We start from the raw sequence: 24302 nt of genomic DNA on the forward strand, positions 1-24302 counted from the left end.
CTTCTGTGCTTTGGTGTGCCATCTCATTTACGTCATTTAGCAGACGTTCTTATCCAGAGCGACTTACAAATTGGAAAGTTCATACATATTCATCCTGGTCCCCCCGTGGGAATTGAACCCACTACCCTGGCGTTGCAAGCGCCATGCTCTACCAACTGAGCCACATCGCCATGTGTCAAGCTGCACTGAATATAAAGAAAGCACTCTGGCTTCTTGCAGATGACAACAGTGGGGGAAAAAACACACACAATACTCTTTGATAACACATTTTAAAATAAAACAAGACATGATTTCTATACTAAATAAACAAGTGTTCATTCTTCTTATCTCATTAAAATATATATATATATATAAAGTACAAAAGAGCATCAGGGACAAAACACACCCATGGGTGAATTCATTATTTTATCAAAGATGGTTAAGGCTGAAAGAATTAAAAAAACATTTTTTTTTAAATTCCTTACCTAAAGTTGAGGTATCCCCACCCTCCATAACCACAACTCCTAACATACATATAGACAATTCAAAAACATGGAAAGATAGAGCTGTACCTGTCTTTTGAGTCTAGTCTACATCAGAAAAATATGGTGCAAAAATCAAACCAACCACTTCAAGCCACAATGGGAAGTAAAACGGCAGTACGTAAGCGCTTAATAAAACAAAATCATTACACAAAAAAAAGGTACAATAAATACATGTCATGACTGCAGTTTTGTATCTAAAGATACATTTTCAGGTTGTAGTGAGTACATAATCATACAAAATAATTCCCTGGACCTACTCGTTTGATATGTTAGCTCATGTTCGTCTGTAGTTTTACAGGTCCAGTACATTTCCAGATAGAGTACAAGGTAAAATTGAGAACAGTTGATTTCATAGTCTATAACCCTCAGTGGGTTACTTTAGTTTTTGAATGTTGCATTGTTCCCTATAGGCTACTACATTAATGCTGGCAGTGCTTTCAACTGGGAAATGAGGCTTCTGATTCCTAACAACAACCATAATTGGTCTATGTTATAGAGAGAAAGACCAGAACTTTTCAATGGTGTTATGTAAAATAGCCCCATCCACTGTTGAGTACAGTATCAACGTCCTCATCTCCACAAGTGGACGAAACTTCCACACCCTTCTTCCACAATGTTTTCCTCCAGAAGCCCCGTCTCCGGGGTTTTCACCCGTCGGGGTACTCGCCCTGGGCGAGGCTCAGTTGGAGCAGGGCCGTGCTGCGGAGCCTGCTGCGGAGGGCAGGGTGACCCGCTGCTCGTCCATGCGTTTGGCCTGGGACCTCGTGATGAGGCTGAAGAAGTCCTCGTCTGGGACGGTGGGGCCACGGGCCGGGGGAGGGGCGCAGCGCTGGTCATCCAGACGAGAACCCTGAGGGGAAGGAGAGAATAGGAGGTAAAAAGTGGCTGAAAAGGAAGACTTTTACCCCCTTTCAATATAAAGCACTGAGCACTAGCACAACATTTTTGCTACATTGTGCTCTACTGAACACCACCCTAGTGAAAAGTTGAGTCTATTTAAACCTCACACCTGGCATTTGACGAGCATGTCGAAGAAGTCGTCGTCAGGCTCCGTGTTGCCTGCGTTAGCCATCAGGTGGCTGAGGACAGCCTGGCTGCTGTGCCTGTTGAGCCGAAGGCCGGGCAAACTACCCCCAGCACCTCCACCTTCCTCTAACCGGCGACCCTGGGCACCAGATCCAGAGCCCAGGCCTGCTACTGCTGCCTTCTCATACACTGCTGGAGGAGAGGGAGAGAGGTCAGAGCGAGAGATCAAGGCGATCACAGAGAAATGATGAGTGTGTGTACTCACATTTCCTCATGGCTCTGGGTGGAGAGTCAGAGGAGCTGGTGCTGACTGACAGACGGCTCTTCTCTTGTATGGAACAGCGCTGGTCGTCCATCCGGTTACTCTGGAAACGACTCAGCAGGTCAAAGAAGCCCTCGTCCCCGAGCATGTCTGGACTGACCCTCTGAGTGAGTGAGAGACATATTTGAAATCAGTGGAGGCTCCTCAGAGGAGGAAGGGGAGAACCATCCTACTCTGTGAATTTCATAAAAATGTAAATAGAGAAACATTTAAAATATATTCACGCTACCAAAAAATAATAAATATAATAACTAATAAATAAATTGATTAAACACTGAATATATTGAAGGTCTACAGTAGCCTCAACAGCACCCTCTTGGGTAATACCATTGTGTAGCCGGAGAACAGCTATTTTGCGTCCTCTAGCTACATAGACTTCAATACAAAACCTAGGAGGCTCATGGTTCTCACCCCCTTCCATAGACTTACAGTCATTATGACGACTTACGGAGGACGTCCTCCAACCTATCAAAGCTCTTGCAGCATGAAGTGACATGTTGTCCATTCAATCAAAGGGTCAGAGAATGAATCTAGTACTGAAAGGATAAGCTACAGCTAAAATTGAGAAGCAGCAGAGAAGCAATCTACAGTTGAAGTCGGAAGTTTACATACACCTTAGCCAAATACATTTAAACTCAGTTTCACAATTCCTGACATTTAATCCTAGTAAAAATTCCCTGTCTTAGGTCAGTTAGGATCACCACTTTATTTTAAGAATGTGAAATGTCAGAATAAGAGAGAATTATTTATTTAAGCTTTTATTTCTTTCATCACATTCCCAGTGGGTCAGAAGTTTACATATACTAATTGAGTGTTTGGTAGCATTGCCTTTAAATTGTTTAACTTGGGTCAAGCGTTTTGGGTAGCCTTCTACAAGCCTTCCACAATAAGTTGGGTGAATTTTGGCCCATTCTTCCTGACAGAGCTGGTGTAACGGAGTCCGGTTTGTAGGCCTCCTTCCTCGCACACGCCTTTTCAGTTCTGCCCACATTTTCTATAGGATTAAGGTCAGGGCTTTGTGATGGCCACTCCAATACCTTGACTTTGTTGTCCTTAAGCCATTTTACCACAACTTTGGAAGTATGCTTGGGGTCATTGTCCATTTGGAAGACCCATTTGCGACCGAGACAGAACGCATCTCCTTCCTGAGCGAGCGGTATGACGGCTGCGTGGTCCCATGGTGTTTATACTTGCGTACTATTGTTTATACAGATGAACGTGGTACCTTCAGGCATTTGGAAATTGCGCCCAAGGATGAACCAGACTTGTGGAGGTCTACAAATTTTTTTCTGAGGTCTTGGCTGATTTCTTTTGATTCTCCCATGATGTCAAGCAAGAATTTGAAGGTAGGCCTTGAAATACATCCACAGGTACACCTCCAATTGACTCAAATTATGTCAATTATCAGAAGCTTCTAAAACCATGACATCACTTTATGGAATTTTCCAAGCTGTTTAAAGCACTGTCAAACGCTCCCTGAAACACTTCAGCGAGCAGGCCTTTCTAATTGACCTGGCCGGGGTATCCTGGAAGGATATTGATCTCATCCCGTCAGTAGAGGATGCCTGGTTATTCTTTTTTAAATGCCTTCCTCACCATCTTAAATAAGCATGCCCCATTCAAGAAATTTAGAACGAGGAACAGATATGGCCCTTGGTTCTCTCCAGACCTCACTGCCCTTAACCAACACAAAAGCATCCTATGGCATTCTGCATTAGCATCGAACAGCCCCCGTGATATGCAACTTTTCAGGGAAGCTAGAAACCAATATACACAGGCAGTTAGAAAAGCCAAGGCTAGCTTTTTCAAGCAGAAATTTGCTTCCTGCAACACAAACTCAAAAGTTCTGGGACACTGTAAAGTCCATGGAGAATAAGAACACCTCCTCCCAGCTGCCCACTGCACTGAAGATAGGAAACACTGTCACCACCAATAAATCCACTATGATTGAGAATTTCAATAAGCATTTTTCTACAGCTGGCCATGCTTTCCACCTGGCTCTCCCTACCCCGGTCAACAGCACTGCAACCCCTAATCGCCCAAGCCTTCCCCATTTCTCCTTCTCCCAAATCCAGTCAGCTGATGTTCTGAAAGAGCTGCAAAATCTGGACCCCTACAAAACAGCCGGGCTAGATAATATGGACTCTTTCTTTCTAAAATTATCTGCTGAAATTGTTGCCACCCCTATTACTAGCCTGTTCAACCTCTTTCGTGTCATCTGAGATTCCCAAAGATTGGAAAGCAGCTGCGGTCATCCCCCTCTTCAAAGGGGGGGACACTCTTGACCCAAACTGCTACAGACCTATATCTATCCTACCCTGCCTTTCTAAGGTCTTCGAAAGCCAAGTCAACAAACAGATTACCGACCATTTCGAATCCCACCATACCTTCTCCGCTATGCAATCTGGTTTCAGAGTTGGTCATGGGTGCACCTCAGCCACGCTCAAGGTCCTAAACGATATCTTAACCGCCATCGATAAGAAACAATACTGTGCAGCCGTATTCATTGACCTGTCCAAGGCTTTCGACTCTGTCAATCACCACATCCTCATCGGCAGACTCGACAGCCTTGGTTTCTCAAATGATTGCCTCGCCTGGTTCACCAACTACTTCTCTGACAGAGTTCAGTGTGTCAAATCGGAGGGTCTGTTGTCCGGGCCTCTGGCAGTCTATGGGGGTGCCACAGGGTTCAATTCTTGGACCGACTCTCTTCTCTGTATACATCAATGATGTCGCTCTTGCTGCTGGTGAGTCTCTGATCCACCTCTACGCAGACGACACCATTCTGTATACTTCTGGCCCTTCTTTGGACACTTAACAACCCTCCAGGCGAGCTTCAATGCCATTCAACTCCCCTTCCGTGGCCTCCAATTGCTCTTAAATACAAGTAAAACTGAATGCATGCTCTTCAACCGATCGCTGCCTGCACCTGCCCGCATCACTACTCTGGACGGTTCTGACTTAGAATATGTGGACAACTACAAATACCTAGGTGTCTGATTAGACTGTAAACTCTCCTTCCAGACTCACATCAAACATCTCCAATCCAAAGTTAAATCTAGAATTGGCTTCCTATTCCGCAACAAAGCATCCTTCACTCATGCTGCCAAACATACCCTTGTAAAACTGACCATCCTACCAATCCTCGACTTTGGCGATGTCATTTACAAAATAGCCTCCAATACCCTACTCAATAAATTGGGTGCAGTCTATCACAGTGCAATCCGTTTTGTCACCAAAGCCCCATATACTACCCACCACTGCAACCTGTACGCTCTCGTTGGCTGGCCCTCGCTTCATACTCGTCGCCAAACACACTGGCTCCAGGTCATCTACAAGACCCTTCTAGGTAAAGTCCCCCCTTATCTCAGCTCGCTGGTCACCATAGCAGCACCCAACTGTAGCACGCGCTCCAGCAGGTATATCTCTGGTCACCCCCAAAACCAATTCTTCCTTTGGCCGCCTCTCCTTCCAGTTCTCTGCTGCCAATGACTGGAACGAACTACAAAAATCTCTGAAACTGGAAACACTTATCTCCCTCACTAGCTTTAAGCACCAGCTGTCAGAGCAGCTCACAGATTACTGCACATAGCCCATCTATAATTTAGCCCAAACTACTACCCCTTTCCCTACTGTATTTATTTATTTAGCTCCTTTGCACCCCATTATTTCTATTTCTACTTTGCACATTCTTCCACTGCAAATCAACCATTCCAGTGTTTTACTTGCTATATTGTATTTACTTCACCACCATGGCCTTTTTTTGCCTTCACCTCCCTTATCTCACCTCACTTGCTCACATTGTATATAGACTTATTTTTCTACTGTATTATTGACTGTATGTTTGTTTTACTCCATGTGTAACTCTGTGTTGTTGTATGTGTCGAACTGCTTTGCTTTATCTTGGCCAGGTCGCAATTGTAAATGAGAACTTGTTCTCAACTTGCCTACCTTGTTAAATAAAAGGTGAAATAAAAAAATAAAGTTAATTTAGTGTATGTAAACTTCTGACCCACTGGAATTGTGATACAGTGAATTATAAGTGAAATAATCTGTCTAAACAATTGTTGGAAAAATTACTTGTCATGCACATAGTAGATGTCCTAAACGACTTGCTAAAACTATTGTTTGTTAAGAAATTTGTGGAGTGGTTGAAAAACGAGTTTTAATGACTCCAACCTAAGTGTATGGAAACTTCCGACTTCAACTGTATATTTCATTGTATTATTTTTTTCTTAGTTTACCTTTCACTTACTTAGCTAATGGAGCTAAGTTAGCCTACTCAATAACCTGACTTAGAGAGAAATTATATTTATGTTGGATAGCCTTAGCCAGCTAGCTAACACAGCAACTCTTCCAAGTCAATGTAAGCTTTCGATTTATACATTTATTGCCACCAGGGTCCCCCAGTGTAACTACTAAACTGTACACATGGATTGGATTGTGGGTTCACGAATGTGTTAGTTCTAGTTTGTTGAACCATAACATTAATAATGGTGACAACGATGTAGGCTGTGTAGCTGTTAGCGGTTATGGTATGAAGATTTGGCTGGGAGAGGTTATTGCGCCTGGTCACAGACCAGTGGAGGCTGCTGAGGGGAGGACGGCTCGTGATAAAGTCTGGAGCGGAGTAAACTGGAATGGTCTCAAACACATGGAAACCATGTGTCTGATGTATTTGATACCATTTCACTTATTCCGCTCCAGCCTTAATCACGAGCCCGTCCTCCCCAATTAAGGTAATGCCAACCTCCTGTGTCACAGACATATTTTGTGTTTTACACTGAAGTCCACAAGCGAAGGGAAAAGGTGAGAGGAGGAGAGCGTGTAGATGCGAGAAGGAATTATACAATGAGCAAAGTGTTGATGCTGTATGAGGCTGCTATGGAAATTAACTGTGTGCGCGCGGGTGATCAGGGGTGTATTCATTCCGCCGAGTCTGTCGCAAAATGTTTCCTCAACAGAAGAATACGGAACTAAATGAGAGACCTACCTCAATTTGTCCAATAGAAACTCTTGTTTTGACTGTTACGGATACAGGTATCCTGTGTGTGTGTGTATCCTGTGTGTGTATTTCTTTTCTCTCCTTTTCCCCCTCACAGATGACAATCCTCATTCCCCAATCAGTCGCTAATTAGAAGACACCTGCTCCTTTTCCCTTACCCAATCACATTCCCTTAGTTTAAAAACCCTGTCAGTTGTTTTCTCTAGAGCTCAATCTCTCTGTCAACGCCATCTGTCTGTAGATCTGGTTTGGTTTTTGCAACTACATGTCACTTTGTCCCCACCTGTGAGTATTGGTTTTGTTATGGTGTTTGTTTGACGGTGGGAAAAGGGGGTACCTAGATAGGTCGCCCATGGGCATACATTACCCGTAGGAATACTTTGTATAAACACACTAATTAGAACTAGGCGGACCACCCACTGTATTTTTGGTTAGTTAGCTGTTGTTAAAGTAGGCTAGTCTAGCTTAGGGGTGTTTTTGGAGGAGATTTGTTTCTTTCCTTGGGTCCAGCTCAGCCCCTTTTCCTGCCCCCCCATTACCGTGTGTTTTCAAATAAACCCGGAGTGTTTGACGGTAATTTTAGTGTCTGTGGTTATTTCGTTCTCACTCTTACTTTTTCACTATTATAATTTGCATGAGTTGTTACACGGGTCTCGTTACCATCCCCCCTAGACTGTCGGGCCAAAGGAATTCGTAACAGGACTAATGATTACACCCCAGATCAGCTAGATGCAGGCAAGAGTGTGCAAGGCGGTACTGAATGTGCCAAAGTCTGTCACCTTGATTACTCCAATTTGTCTCTCGACCTGTGCACCTACGTTCTAAACTTTCAATTGTAGGCTAGGTTGTAGCAACCTCATGATGGGTATAGGGAAAATTCGAGCATCATGTAGTAGACTAAACCCATTGATGTTACATTGAGCTGGGTGAAAGGAATATGAATGACAGTCGTCCAATATGCTGTAATAGAAATATGGCTCATAAAAATTAAATAAAAACATTTGTCCTCCCTGATCTTAAAACTGCAACCAACCACCGATGTCAATACTTTATTCCAATCCACAACGAGATAAGTACAAGAGGTCACGTCAATCTCACGCTCTCCCTCATGGGCAGGCATGCATACAGACACACAAACCCATAGAAAAGCACACGCTAGGTGGATACCTGAAACGCAGGTTTCCCCTCTTACCTTCTGTGGTCCCTGTGCGGGGATCTGGGGGGTGTTACTGGTGTCCTGCAGGACTTTACTGGAGCCCCCAGCCCTGGTCTTCTTCCCCCGCAGACGGCTGATGAAGAACAGCTTGGAGGAGCTCTTCGCCAGGGTGGGTTTAGACTGCTTGGTCAGGATGTCACTGGTCCACTTCTGAGCCTGGGAGACAAGAGGGAGAGGACACGCACGTCAAAAACCAGACTTTATACAAATCGCATCTAACTCCGGTGTCAAAATACACATCACAAACAGTTAGAGTTATGAAGACAAAACAATACATTTTAAAAATGTGTAATTAAAATGTGTAATTAATTTCACTCACTTCAGGTTAATAGTGCACTTCGAATTGCCACTAGGCCTAGGGAAGAGAAAGTCTCAGATTGCACATTTGAACCCAGTAACTTACATTGATCTTGTCGGGGGTGAGTTTCATGAGCTCCAGGTTTTCCATGCTGTTTCTCCGTCCCATCCGGGGCCCGGCCCCATGCAAGTTGTGGTCCATGTCCTTGATGGGGTTCTCAGACAGGGTGGAGTTGTTGGTGCTGTAGCTCAGCCCCAGCACCATCTGCAGGTCTGACACGTTCATACGGGCCGTCAGCTCCCCGCTCCGGTCGCCAGTCTGTAACACACACACACACACACACACACACACGTGGGATTGACCATGCTGCATTTTCAGATCAACTCCTCTTTCTTTGATCAGGCTCTTGAAGGCTGTGTCTGTATATCTATAGGCGATAAGGGAGGTGGGTACCTCTTTGGAGATCTCCAGGTGTTTCTCAGCAAAGTGCATGGCCTGGTCATGGTTCCCCAGGGCGGTGTGAGCGTTCCCTAAACTCCAGCACGCCCGGCCCTCACCAATCCGGTCGTTGAGGTCCTGTGCTATGATCAGGTGTTTGAGGTGGTAGTCTATGGCCCTCTCGTAGTCCTGGAGGAGTGTGTAGGTGTTGCCCAGACTGTAACAGGCCTGAGCCTCTACAGCCCGGTCCTTCAGCTGTCTGGCCAGCTGCAGAGTCCTCCTGACAACCACAACACAACCACATTAGATCACTGGCTCTCATTCATAGTGACACACAAAGGCTACTCTGGTCCTGAAATTAAGTTTAGTATATCAATTCACACACACACACTTAGCGGTTTGCTAGCCCTCTTGACATAGTCCTTTGAGGCATAGCAGCTGACATTTCTCTCCTGAAAACCCTACGGCCTCTTAACTGTGTTAAACCCTCCAGGGTCCAGACAGAAAGAAGAGTTGTTTTAACAGCTGGACTCCAGACGGAGGGAGTGAACTTCATTAAGAGAAGATGAATGGCTGGGCTGGGGGGTTTGGCTCACTTGTAATGCTCGGCTGCCACTTCAAATTCACCCAGGAATATATACGCATTCCCCAGGTTGCAGTAGGCCCTTCTCTCTGCTGAGCGGTCGCCAAACTCCTTGGCAATCTGGAGGCGCTGAGAAAGGAAAACAAATGGATGAACACACACGGACACCGGACCAGAAATGCACCCACCCACTTCAACACCTTGGTATCGGAACAGCCAGCCAGTGACTCTAGTCTGCCATTATGTGGTGTTTACCTATAGTCTTTCTGTGGACTGTACTGAACCGTACAGGACATTATAATTAACTACAGAGAACCATTGAAAAAGGAAAACTGACAAAAGACTTAACTGGATTTAAATCAAACTTGGCTTTTGAAATGTTTATGCAGTTGCTTTGTGTACAAGCTATTATTAATCATCCAGTGAAGTGAGTTTAACTGGTATTTCTACTATAGTACGCAAAACCACTATTCCATTTGGTCATAGGATAAAAATTGTGTTTCACATGCTACAGCAGTGCAGTTTTTTTATTGAATCGAGCACTAAATGTCACACTATAAACTTTGATAAGATTTTCATTACCTGTTCATGTGATGCCACAGCATTCTGGAAGTTTCCTAACAGGTAGTGTGTGTTGCCAAGGTTACCATATGTTCGGCCCTGGGCGGCCGGGTCTGCAAGCTCCTTCACTATGGATAAGTTTGCTCTGAATATAGACAAACCATAGAATGAACGATGGACCACAAAGTCAAGATTTTAGCGTGGCCATCACAAAGCCCTGACATCAATCTTATAGAAAATTTGTGGGCAGAACTGAAAAAGCATGTGCGAGCAAGGAGGCCTACAAACCTGACTCAGTTACACCAGCTCTGTCAGGCAGAATGGGCCAAAATTCACCCAACTTAGTGGGAAGCAATAAGCAATACCCGAAACGTTTGACCCAAGTCAAACAATTTAAAGGCAATGCTACCAAATACTAATTGAGTGTATGTAAACTTCTGACCCACTGAGAATGTGATGAAAGAAAAACTATATAAATAAAACCAGTCAAAAGTTTGGACACAGCTACTCATTCAACGGTTTCTTAATTTTTACTATTTTCTACATTGTAGAGTAATAGTGAAGACATCAAATCTATGAAATAACATATGAAATCATGTAGTGACCCAAAAAGTAAATATTTGAGATTCTTCAAAGCAGCCACCCTTTGCACACTCTTGGAATTCTCTCAACGAGCTTCATGAGGAAGTCACCTGGAATGCATTTCAATTAACAGGTGTGCCTTGTTAATTTTTTGAATTTCTTTCCTTCTTAATGCGTTTGAGTTAATCAGTTGTGTTGTGACAAGTTAGGGGTGATATACAGAAGATAGCCCTATCTGGTAAAAGACCAAGTCCATATTATGGCAAGAACAGCTCAAATAAGCAAAGAGAAACGACAATCCATCATTACTTTAAGACATGAAGGTCAGTCAATCCGGAGCATTTCAAGAACTTTGAACGTTTCTTCAAGTGCAGTCGCAAAAACTATCAAGCGCTATGATGAAACTGGCTCTCATGAGGACCACCACAGGAAAGGAAGACCCAGTTACCTCTGCTGCAGAGGACAAGTTCATTAGATTTACCAACCTCAGAAAACGGCAATTAAAAGCACCTCAGAAAGCAGCCCAAATACATGCTTCACAGAGTTCAAGTAAAAGACACATCTCAACATCAACTGTTCAGAGGAGACTGCGTGAATCAGGCATTCATGGTCGAATTGCTGCAAAGAAACCAGAGGACACCAATAAGAAGAGACTTGCTTGGGTCAAGAAACAAAAGCAATTGACATTATACCGGTGGAAATCTGTAATTTGGTCTGATGAGTCCAAACACAGCATTCTGCAGCAATATGCCATCCCATCTGGTTTGCGCTTAGTGGGACTATCCTTTATTTTTCAACAGAACAATGACCCAAAACACCCCTCCAGGCTGTGTAAGGGATATTTGACCAAGGAGCGTGATGAGTGCTGCATCCGATGACCTGGCCTACATAATCACCTGACCTCAACCCAATTGAGATGGTTTGGGATGAGTTGGACCACAGAGTGAAGGAAAAGCGACAAGTGTTCAGCATATGTGGGAACTCCTTCAAGACTGTTGGAAAAGCATTCCTCATGAAGCTGTCATCAAGGCAAAGGCAGGCTACTTTAAAGAATATAAAATCTATTTATTTGTTTAACACTTTTTGGTTACCACATGATTCCATATGTGTATTTCATAATTTTGACATCTTCACTATTTTTCTACAATGTAGAAAATAATAAATATGAAGAAAAACCTTTGAATGAGTAGGTGTCCAAACTTTTGACTGATACTGTATATGGTATTACAGTATGTACATTTACTCTATGGTATCTGATTTACAAGGTGCAAAACGTACCGAACACAAATGAATGCAATGCTTGCACACAAACACACTAACTTACTCGTAATATTCCGCTGCTTTCCTAAGTGCAGTAGTGACCTCCTCGGGGAACTCTCCTGGCTCCGCCCCGCTCCAGCAGATGCTCTTTCCTTTTGCATGATACACGTTCCCAAAGTTATACAGCGCCCTCGCCTGTCCCACCTAACAGAGACAAAAAAGCAGGGCCAATGTCAACTCCACAACAGGGGGAAAAAGCATTTAAACACCAGAATAAACTGCAAATTAGTTTCAGGAGGCCTAATAACCATCATTCATGAATCAATCTCACCTTGTCGTTCATGTCCATGGCGATATCTAAGTGCCTCTGACAGCAGACCACAGCCTCATCAAACCTACCCAACACCTTCAATGTGTTGCCTAGGTTACCACTGGATTTAGCCTCTCCCATCTGGTCCCCGACAGTCCTGAGAATGGGACCATAAAACATAATAAAATGGGATTGAATGCTCACCTAATTTAAACGACAAAATGCTTAAAATCAGACAAAATGTTTTCTCCAGGTACATCGAGTAGCCAGCCAGGCCTCCCCGGGTCGAGAGGGTAATTTGCAGAACAAGCTCCATTTTGGTGCCCTCTGAAATATTCTAGTGCCTTGATTCCATCCGAAACACTGAGCACAATTATTGTTATTGTTGAATACTTTAGAGTTTAACTCCCAGATTGGTAAATTAGTTTTGTGGTATTGCGTAGAAAGACATGACTTTAAAATATAAATTACTGAAAATGTATGAATTCAGTGTATTGTTAGCGCTTTTGAACATGATCTAGGCCTATCTGATCAGGACTATTTTCTAAGAGTAGAACATTAAATCTGCCTTCAAGATTAAAGTCTAATTTACAGTTTGACTGCAAAATATGAATTGGCACAATGTTTGTTCTTCAAATTATGTATTTTATTAAAACAGAAAAATGCACACATGATCTTGAACAATAAATTAAAATGGGTTATATCAGTCTTAACAATGATATATTTCTGATTTAACAGAAATGTATTTAAATGAATCATTATCATATCTGGACCAGAATGAGTCTCTCTCCCCAACACATATTGTTTCTGCAGTGAGGATTCACCATCTTCATCGTATATTTCAGAATTCATCTACAGATCATCAGCAAAAAGCCTACCAATATACAAACTAGGGAGCCAAATGAACAGCTCTCACCAATGCGATTCGGTACGCTACACTGACGAGTCACTCACTGAATGAAGCGTCACTGTCTGGCAAGTCACGACGTGGGCTTCGATATCCTAAGGAAATACAAGCGAGATCTATGGTTCACTTGTCCCGGTGCGATACCATGGACCTATAACGACGGTGTATGATTTATGAATGGCAAAGGGAAATAGGAGATTAACTTTATTCAGTTAATTTGACACCTTTCAATAACTAATCAACACATGCTGTTTGGTTGTCAATCAAAGCACCGTAAATAGCCTATGCGCCTTGGCTCTGTGGCTGGCTATAGGCAATAATTAGGCTAAGTGGGTTTCGACTCATTGTTACCACTTACATTACATGGGATGTGCAGTGTGACGACCCTCCCACTCTGTCTGCCGTATTCTCTCTTTGTTCTTGTTTCCTTATTAGGATGCCGGTGGGCGGAGTTGGGAGGGTCGTCAGCTACATGGGAAACACCTGGGCCCACTGTCATAGGATAAATGCACCACTTCCCCATTCATGGAGGAGACTCTCTCCATGCAGACACCTTGATAGATTTTGTTGTGTTTCGTGGTGCTTTTTGGTTATTTGCTTTGGCACCTTTCAACACCCTGCATTATCACATTCATGCATGCTAAACACTCACTTACACTACTGATTACTGATTACACACACACCATTGTATATTGTACTTAGTTACTTTATTTAATAAATATATATTTTGTTATTCCTTATCTCCACGTGGTCTCCCTTTTGTTACGGGCTTTGAGCTGGTTCGTGACATGCAGATTCACAGAGACGATTGAAGGAGCATCATGTGCCCTCCCTCCGCCGTGTATTTTTTTTTGATTGCAACCAACCACAGCGCACATCACACGGGAGAGACAGCATACTGTCAAACCAGCAGTGTTTTGTCATCATCGCTCGCCATGTGACTGACATGCGCCTGTCCTATCAATAGATTGCTATTAGATTCATATTGATCATTCTAGCGGAGGAGGGCTAGACTGACTATTGGGACTACTAAATTGAAACTTTTAAACAAAGTAGCCGTTAGATTTTTCAAGTGGTCAAAATATATTTTGGTGGGACAAATAAGAGGAAGTAGCAATCAAACATTGATACATAAACAGCTGCTAGTTGACTACAGTTACCGTCAGCAGTAAAGTAGTCTATATCTAAGATGTTTATCTAAGCGTTTCGCAAAAATGGTGGTCGTATTTATAAATATGACAGCCAGCGCATAGGGAAAACACCACAGACATAGGAGTTGTGTGGTGAGGTCATGCTGATAAGCGGGGACAACAGTCCTACTGTGAGAAACATTATGATTACGAGCCCTGGGTCATAGGTGTGTGTTCCTTCCTACCTGGTCATAGGTGTGTGTTCCTTCCTACCTGGTCATAGGTGTGTGTTCCTTCCTACCTGGTCATAGGTGTGTGTTCCTTCCTACCTGGTCATAGGTGTGTGTTCCTTCCTACCTGGTCAAGGTGAGGTCGTGGTGATGGAACTCCAACGCCTTGGCGTAGTCGTGCAGATGGAAGTATGCATTGCCCAGCTGGCTGTAAATGGCACTCAGCACCTGCAGGTCCTCTGTGCCAACCTGGATGGCTGTCTCGAAGAAGGACACCCCAGTGTGGTAGTCGCCCACTTTACAGAGCCGCTCACCCTCCAGGGCCAGCTCCAGGCAGGATGCATCCATCCTACAAGAGGCAGCAGAAGCGGTTTAGGTAGAAGATAGGAACAGAGGTCTCCTCTTTGTTGATGCAAGATGATCAGTAGGCACACAGGAGAAAATGTTCTGGTCCAAAACAACCTCTTGCCCCTTCCACTAACACTCAATACAAGTGTATTTAGTCTTAACATTCCAAAGTGGCCACTAGAAACCAAAAGTTAGATGGGTTTTCCCCGTCTGAAAACCCAGGACTAGCATCCTTCTCACTCCATCAGACTGAATGTGGAGTTTGTTTGGCTACTTCCTTCCACCTCCTGAGAAAAACAGCCTTGGTTTATCAGGGTGTGTTTGTTATGGTAGGACTGATTTCCTATCTACGTGGTCTCTACAGCACAATACACAGATCTCTCCGACTGCTCTTCTGAAGACTAGGCTATTCAGTGGGCTTCAATGTTTCCAGAACATTCAGACAAATGTATCGTCTTCAGACATGATTGTCTGCTGTGTAGAATGGGGATTGTGCAAGCTGTAGACGATGACGTTTCTATCTGAAACGTTCTGGATGTTTGACCCTGAACATAGCCTACTCCTGGTCACTTTAACCCCAGATAGGGTCAGAGAGGAGTATCCACAAGGGATTATTCACAGGGACGGGTGGATTAACAGATGAGTCACATGCATGCAACCTGGCATCGATTGTTACGCCCTCTTTGACAGCTTTTTGTGTCCTACAGCAAAAACGCCCACCACTTTGTTGAAGAGGAGATTACCTGTGTTCATGCATGCACGTTTTCGACTTCAGGTACTCTATTAAATCAAGTGCCCACCCAGTGTTTTTTTTTGGAAAGCCCTCAAAAGAATATTGGCATTAGCCTACTAAAGACATTTTATGCAATATATACAGTGAATAAAAATATAAAATGCGACATGTAAAGTGTTGGTCCCATTTTTCATGAGCTAAAATAAAAGATTGGAGTATTTCTGACTGGCTGGGCCTGGCTCCCGAGTGGGTGGACCTATTAGGGGGGGGGGGGGGGGTGGGGGGGGAATTCACATACTGCAGTATGTGAAATTCATATATTATTTAAAACAACCGATTTCCATCTATGAACTGTAACTCAGTAAAATCTTTGACATTTTCGCATGTTACATTGACATTCAGCAAAATAAATCAACAGCTATGTTAACTGTATAGATTTGTTTTTTTTTACTTTAATAATCTCCAATTACAGACTATAAACAATGTCACATCTTGCAGACGAAATGACTGTACCCTACATACTGGATTGAGCCTACTTTAACACAGTAAGACCCTACCTGGGTTTCTTTCTCCTTTACAACAGCATCACATGACACATCTGAGAGGCATCTAAAGAGGCTTCCACTGGGTTGGTTTGAAAGAGGATTCCTGTACAGCAACACTCTGAACAGTCCAGAGCTAGCCTAAACTCATTGCCGATCCAGACACAGGCCTAGGTAGCCTATTCTTTTCAATGTCTCACTGAGATACTTTGAAAGATTGTTTTATTCATTCCCCACAAACTAGAATAACCCATAACGTCATCAACGAACCAAATCAAATATTATTGGTCACATACACATGCTTGTGCTTGTCGCTTCTCGTTCCGACAGTACAGTAATATCTAACAATTCCAACAACTACCTAATACACACAAATCCAAAAGGGGTGAATGAGAATATGTACACAAGAATATGGATGAGCGATGGATGAGCGGCAAGGTGCAATAGATGGTATATAAACTCAGCCCCCCCCCCCCCAAAAAAATCACTGTCAACTGCATTTATTTTCAGCAAACTTAACATGTGTAAATATTTGTATGAACATAAGATTCAACAACTTAGACATAAACTGAACAAGTTCCACAGACATGTGGGGGGGGGGGGGGGGGGTCAAAATCAAGTAATAGTCAATGCAGCTGTGTGGCCACACCAGATACTAAGTACTGCAGTGTACCTCATGCTAGGGGGGAGAGAAATAGCCCTCACCCTCAGATCCAACAGGTCCCAGACATGTGCAATGGGATTGAGATCCGGGCTCTTCGCTGGCCATGGCAGAACTCTGACATTCCTGTCTTGCAGGAAATCACGCACAGAACGAGCAGTACGGCATTGTCATGCTGGAGGGTCATGTCAGGATGAGCCTACAGAAAGGGTACCACATGAGGAAGAAGGATGTCTTCCCTGTAACGCACAGCGTTGAGATTGCCTGCAATGACAACAAGCTCAGTCTGATGATGCTGTGACAAACCGCCCCAGGCCATGACAGACCCTCCACCTCCAAATCGATCCCGCTCCAGAGTAAAAGGCCTCGGTGTAACGCTCATTCCTTCAACGATAAACGCAAATCCGACCATCACCCCTGGTGAGACAAAACCACGACTCGTCAGTGAAGAGCACTTTTTGCCAGTCCTGCCTGGTCCAGCGACGGTGGGTTTGTGCCCAAAGGCGAAGTTGTTGCCGGTGATGTCTGGTGAGGACCTGCCTTACAACAGGCCTACAAGCCCTCAGTCCAGCCTCTCTCAGCACTGATGGAGGGACTGTGTTCCTGGTGTAACTCGGGCAGTTGTTGTTGCCATCCTTTACCTGTCCCGCAGGTGTTCAGATATCCCAATCCTGTGCAGGTGATATTACACAGTCTCCCACGTGTCCATCCTGTCTCCCTGTAGCGCTGTCTTAGGCATCTCACAGTACGGACATTGCAATTTATTGCCCTGGCCACATCTGCAGTCCTCATGCCTCCTTGCAGCATGCCTAAGGCAGGTTCTTGCAGATGAGCAGGGACCCTGGGCATCTTTCTTTTGCTGTTTTTCCAGAGTCAGGAGAAAGGCCTCTTTAGTGTCCGAAGTTTTCATAACTGTGACCTTAATTGCCTACCGTCTGTAAGCGTCTTAACGACCGTTCCACAGGTGCATGTTCATTAATTGTTTATGGTTCATTGAACAAGCATGAGAAACAGTGTTTAACCTCTCTTGGGTAGGGGGCAGTATTTTCACGTCCGGATGAAAAGCGTGCCCAGAGTAAACTGCCTGCTACTCAGGCCCAGATCCTAGGATATGCATATTATTAGTAGATTTGGATAGAAAACACTCTGAAGTTTCTAAAACTGTTTGAATGATGTCTGTGAGTAACAGAACTCCGGTCCCTGTACCGGCATTTCGCTTGTTTGATTGCCTTGGAGGGAACAACTACACCGTTTATATTCAGCCATATTCCCAGACCTCTTTCTATGGTTAAATGTGGTGGTTTGCGCTTTCAGTTTTGCGTGAATGCCACCATCCATCCAGTTTCTGGTTAGGGTAGGTTTAAATAGTCACAATGGGTACATCATCTCCACTGCACTTCTTTATAAACTCACTCACTGAGTCAGCGTATAGGTTTATGTTGATCTCTGTGGCTGACCAGAACATATTCCAGTCCGCGTGATCAAAACAATCTTGAAGTGTGGCTTCCGATTGGTCAGACCAGCGTTGAGTAGTTCTCGTCACTGGTACATCCTGTTTGAGTTTCTGCCTATAAGACGGCAGGAGCGTCTTGGTCGGATTTGCTGAAGGGAGGGCGGGGGAGGTCTGTGTGCATTGCGGAAGGTAGAGTAGCAGTGGTCGAGTGTATTTCCCCTGTGCGTAGTGCAATCAATATGCTGATAGAATTTAGGTAGCCTTGTTCTCAAATTTGCTTTGTTAAAATCCCCAGCTACAATAAATGCAGCCTCGGGATATATGGTTTCCAGTTTACATAGAGTCCAGTGAAGTTCCTTGAGGGCCGTCTTGGGGTCTGTTTGAGGGGGAATATACACAGCTGTGACTACAACTGACGAGAATTATCTTCGTATGTAAAATGGCCTGCATTTGATTGTAAGGAATTCTAGGTTGGGTGAGCAGAAGGTCTTGAGGTCCTGTATGTTGTTATGATTACACCATGATTCGTTAATCATGAAGCATACACCCCCGCCCTTCCTCTTCCCAGAGAGGTGTTTATCTCTGTCAGCGCGATGCATGGAGAAGCCCAGTGGCTGATCTGATTCCGACAACATATCCCGAGAGAGCCATGAAACATGAGCCATTTCCGTGAAACAGAGAATGTTACAACCTCTGAGGTCTCTCGGGAAGGCAAATCTTGCTCGAATTTCATCTACCTTGTTGTCAAGAGACTATACCACTCGCCAATGTCCACTCGGGAGCGGTGGGCGATGTGCTCTTCTACGGAGCCTGACCAAGAGGCCACTCCGTCTGCGGCGCCGTTGTTTTAGGTTGGCTACTGGGATTAGATCCATTATCCTGGTTGGTGGTCCGAACAGAGGACTCGTTTCGGGAAAGTCGTATTCCTGGTAGTAGTGTTGGTTAGTTGACGTTGCTCTTATATACAATAGTTCTTCCTGGCTGTATGTAATAAGACTTAAGATTTCCTGGGGTAACAATGTAAGAAATACAACAAAAAATGTATAAATACTGCATCGTTTCCAAAGAACTCGAAACGAGGCGACCATCTCGGTCGGCGCCATCTTGCAGTAACCATTGTTTTTTGCATGCCACACAATACGGTCAACCAGTAATGTCCATGATATTGCTACAGTATTAGCCTAACCCTAAACCTAGGACAGAGGTGTTACATCTCAGCGTTATCAGACAAGATCTCTCTCGCCTTGTCACCTGGGATTACTACAGTGGGCCCGAGTGATTAGAAAGGCCCTGCTTATAGAGCTCCTGGGCAGCATTAGAGAGCTTTGTTAAAGACGTCTAGTCTGAGATTCAGGTGGCCAAGAGGTTTATTCAATTTAAAACATACAAGGTTTGATTAGGAGTGAGATACCTTCTTGCTTAATTCAACACTAAAATGTAAGCCTGCCATAATTGTCAATGCTCAATTGCAGTTTAATGGTTGACCAGGAAAATGCTTATAAATTCTATACGCAGGGATGAACATGGTTGAAAATACAACGATGGTGCCTTCTACCAAACAGACATCTTCCACTCCTTTCAAAGTTGAATAAACCAATTTTAAAACTACAAAGGCAAAGCAAATCATGAATGTTTGAGGGGATTGTTAAATATTGATATATCACAGTACCAGTCAAAAGTTAGGACACACCTACTCATTCAAGTGTTTTTATTATTTCCTACATTGTAGAATAGTGAAGACATAAAAACTATGAAATAACACATATGGAATCATGTAGTAACCAAAAAAGGGTTGAACAAATCAAAAAATATTTTAGAGTACACTTTTGGCATTCTCTCAAATCAAAATAGATTATATATTTTAGATTCTTCAAAGTAGGCACCCTTTGCCTTGATGACAGCTTTGCACACGCTGGGCATTCTCTCAACCAGCTTCACCTGGAATGCTTTTCCAACAGCCTTGAATGAGTTCCCACATATGCTGAGCACTTGTTGGCTGCTTTTCCTTCACTCTGTAGTCCAACTCATCCCAAACCTCAATTGGGTTGAGGTCAGGTGATTGTGGAGGCCAGGTCATCTGATGCAACACTCCATCACTCCCCATCTTGGTCAAATAGCCCTTAAACCGCCTAGAGGTGTATTAAGTCATTGTTCTGTTGAAAAACGAATTATAGTGCAAACCCGATTGGATGCTGTGGTAGCCATGCTGGTTAAGTATTCCTTGAATTCTAAATAAACCACTGACAGTGTCACCTGCAAAGCACCCCCACACCTCCTCCATGCTTCACGGTGGGAACCACACACGTGGAGATCATCCGTTCACCTACTCTGCATCTCACAAATACACGGCGGTTGGAACCAAAAACCTCAAATTTGGACTCATTAGACCAAAAGGACAGATTTCTACCGGTCTAATGTCCATTGCTCATGTTTCTTGGCCCAAGCAAATCTCTTGTTCCTATTGGTGTTCTTTAGTAGTGGATTCTTAGCAGCAATTCGACAGTGGTGCAAAAAGTACTCAATTGTCATACTGGAGTAAAAGTAAAGATACCTTAATAGAAAATGACTCACGTAAAAGTCACCTAGTAAAGTACTACTTGAGTAAAAGTATTTGGTTTTTTAAGTGCATACAGCGATCAAGTGTAGCTGGGCCTGTCTTAAGCTGGATGCCACAATAGAGGTGAAAGGAACACCACACAGTTTCTCACTTTTTCAATACAGTGGATTAAAAGGGGTATGCCGTGTGTACTCTCTGCCTGTAAGAGATCAATTATGCCAACAAAGGGTATAATGCTCTGCTGGCACATTGTAGAAGATGTACACAGGCAGAAAGTGTACAACTGTAGTATGTGCAGTCCAAAGATTTTGCTTGTGTTGAACTTGACAGTAACACGTGTGTGTGTGTATGAGGGGGGATTATTACAATTTTTACTCAGTGAACATTATTTTTGAACACATGTAGCCTTGTGCACTTGATCGATGTCTACTATAGTGGCCATTATAATAGAGCGAAAATAGAATGCCTGTTTGTTTCATTCTATTTCTACTTTAAGATGGGTTTTTTTCTCCAAGTGCAATATTTAGAAGGCTGTCATGGCTAACTGCAATGCAGTGTATTGCTTTTTTCTCAAGACTTGAGTGTCATTTACAGTAAAGTCTAGGCAACAAATATTGCCTAGACTTTACATTGGATTGCTTACTTTTTTTTTTTTTTAGGTGTGGGTTAGGTTCACATGAGCCACTTTTTATTTTATACACAGAGCCTGATAATGTAGATCATATTCTTTGTTTAATTAGTTAAAACCCACATTTCTCACTAGCTGGGATTTTTTTGTTGCATGTTTCAGTGCAAGAAAAAGTCACCTTTTTTGGGCCCTCACCAGTTTGCATCCCCTGCTATCCATCAATAAAAAAAAAAGAGAAAATGATGCTGTCTGGTTTACTTAATAGTATAATAATAATACTTTTGATACTTAAGTACATTTTAGCGATTCCATTTACTTTTGATACTTAAGTATTTAAATTAAAGGGGATAGGGGTAGTGGCTGTGGTCAATGGCGCGGTTTTAGAGGCCCTCTTGGACGCAGAGACAAAAATGCTATTTCCTGCAATTCTAAACATTTTCCCATGGAAATTTCTCAATTTTAAAGCTAATGCTTTATAGCTGGCTTTAGTCGTTTAAGTTTACACTGAAAACTTTTAACCCACCCCCAAAAATACCTAAATATACAGAGCCAGTCAAAAGTTGACACCTACTCATTCAAGGGTTTTTCTTTATTTTTCTAATAGTGAAGACATCAAAACTATGAAGTAACACATGGAATCATGAGGTAATCAAAAAAAAATTGTTAAACAAATCTAAATATATTTGAGATTCTTCAAAGTAGCCACCCTTTGCCTTGATGACAGCTTTGCACACTCTTGGCATTCTCAACCAGCTTCATGAGGTAGTCACCTGGAATGCATTTCAATTAACAGATGTGCCTTGTTCATTTGTGGAATTTCTTTCCTTCTTAATGGGTTTGAGCCAATCAGTTGTGTTGTGACAAGGTAGGGGTGGTCTACACCCCTACCTTGTTTCTACCCCTAAGCCATAAGACTCCTGAACATCTAGTCAAATGGCTACCCAGACTATTTACCAAGTCCACATTATGGCTAGAACAGCTCAAATAAGCAAAGAGAAACAACAGGCCATCATTACTTTAAGACAAAGGTCAGTCAATACGGAACATTTCAAGAACTTTGAACGTTTCTTCAAGTGCAGTCGCAAAAACCCTCAAGCGCTATGATGGAACTGGCTCTCATGAGGACCACCACAGGAAAGGAAGACCCAGAGTTATCTCTGCTGCAGAGGATAAGTTCATTAGAGTTAACTGCACCTCAGATTGCAGCACAAATAAATGCTTCAGAGGGCAAGTAACAGACACATCTCAACATCAACTGTTCAGAGGAGACTGCGTGAAATCAGACCTTCATGGTCGAATTGCAGTGGTGTAAAGTACTTAAGTAAAAATACTTTAAAGTACTAAAATCGTTTTATGGGGTATCTGTACTTTTATATTTTTGCCAATTTTTACTTCACTACATTCCTAAAGAAAATAATGTACTTTTTACTCCATACATTTTCCCTGACACCCAAAAGTACTTGTTACATTTTGACAGGAAAATGGTCTAATTCACACACTTATCAAGAGAACATCCCTGGTCATCCCAATTGCCTCTGATCTGGCGGATTCACTAAACACATGCTTTGTTTATAAATGTCTGAGTGTTGGACAGGGATGCAAACTAGTCACCTTTCGGCAAAATTCACTGTTTTGAATCCAAAATAGGTAACCTACGTGATTCGTGTAGATCCGATGAGAAAAGTATGGGGGGGCGGGTTGGATCACTACTGGCTGTAAGCGAACGAGTGATGCGCATTTGGAACAACACTGGCTGTATCCGAGGCTCAGCCAGTCGCTCACATAACAATAGAATGCAGCACATGACTGAAGAGAGAAGAGACAACCAATTTGCTAGTTACAGCATTAGCGTGCGCACGCCCTGGAAAGACAGCAGAGAGTAGAAAGGCAGTTTGTCAGTTACAGCAGCACGTCCCCTGGACGATAAAGAAGAGGTAGGTGAGAAGCCTGACCACCGAGACGGGGGTGGTAAGGTGATGAAGCGTACTTCGTGACCGAAAAACTGGCATTTGGAAAGTTTGAGGTGAGGGAGAAAGTGTGATGGAACAAGTATTGTTAGCATTGTTAAGTATCTTGCTGGCGGATCGAATTCTCCATTAGTTAGCCAGAGAAATGTTGAGCAACATTGGCCAACTTAATTGATCAAATAATTGAGTTCATGGTGTGAAAATTTGCTGGCTAGTAAAGTCAGACAGCTAACGTTAGCTAGCTAATGTTACAACATCAGATGAGTTAACGTTAGTAACCTAACCAATTCGCTATAGTATTAACTGGTATACGACTCCTTGCCGTTCAAGTTATTATGCGTTAGTTGCTTACTGGACCCTGGCAATCTGTGTGAAATGTTAACTAGCTAACGAACGAACTACTATCTGTGAACTAATGCTTTCCCTCTACGGTATGTGGTAAATTTTCAGAATGAGAGAATTGGGTGAAAATGAGGCGTTGCTTGGTAATAAGCTTGTTAGGGCTAGGGTCCTTTTTTCAGAATTTCCGCCTGACTGACGTGCCCAAAGTAAACCGCCTGTTACTCAGGCCCAGAAGCCAGGATATACATATAATTGGTACCATTGGATAGAAAACACTGAAGTTTGTAGAAATGTTAAAATAATATATGAGACCAACACAATTGATATGGTAGGAGAAAATCCAATGAAAAACTAACCTGATTATCTTTTTTTTTAGATCCCATGCTCTTCCAATGGAAAGCTACGGGTCCTATGCAATTCCATCTCCCAGATTGCAATTCCTATGGCTTCAACTAGATGTCAACACTCTTTGTTTAAGGTTTCAGGCTTGTTTCTTCCGAGTAAAATTTTTTAGTTTTGGTACAGGGAGTCGGAAATCAGAGGATGCGCACTTGCTAATTTTACTTTTCCGTATGAAATATTATAGATTAATTACATTTTAGGGTACCTGAGGCTTTAAATATATTGCGCGCCCTCCAATTTCACCGGAAATTGTCGACAGGTGTCCCGCTGACGGGAC

The 24302-nt window shown here is 43.2% G+C and overlaps 1 protein-coding gene across 4 annotated transcripts in view; it reads right to left on the reverse strand.

Annotated features, from left to right (window-relative positions):
- Nucleotides 1–252: 252 nt before the first annotated feature.
- Nucleotides 253–24302, reverse strand: part of LOC120020224 (G-protein-signaling modulator 2-like) — a 29373-nt gene continuing 5323 nt past the window's right edge. For 3 of the 4 annotated variants that reach the window (XM_038963750.1, XM_038963749.1, XM_038963747.1), the window contains 11 exons: nt 14520–14741; nt 12147–12282; nt 11880–12019; nt 9995–10118; nt 9426–9541; nt 8845–9109; nt 8497–8709; nt 8070–8249; nt 1816–1975; nt 1534–1742; nt 253–1374 (listed from right to left, as the gene is read on the reverse strand). In XM_038963750.1, coding sequence (XP_038819678.1) covers nt 1204–1374; nt 1534–1742; nt 1816–1975; nt 8070–8249; nt 8497–8709; nt 8845–9109; nt 9426–9541; nt 9995–10118; nt 11880–12019; nt 12147–12282; nt 14520–14740 — 1935 coding nt within the window. In that variant the 5' untranslated portion in view covers nt 14741 and the 3' untranslated portion in view covers nt 253–1203. The remainder of the gene's footprint in view (nt 1375–1533; nt 1743–1815; nt 1976–8069; nt 8250–8496; nt 8710–8844; nt 9110–9425; nt 9542–9994; nt 10119–11879; nt 12020–12146; nt 12283–14519; nt 14742–24302) is intronic. The other variant, XM_038963748.1, reaches the window with a different exon arrangement.

The sequence above is a fragment of the Salvelinus namaycush genome, chromosome 25, assembly GCF_016432855.1.
Source record: "Salvelinus namaycush isolate Seneca chromosome 25, SaNama_1.0, whole genome shotgun sequence".
Lineage (NCBI taxonomy): Eukaryota > Metazoa > Chordata > Actinopteri > Salmoniformes > Salmonidae > Salvelinus > Salvelinus namaycush.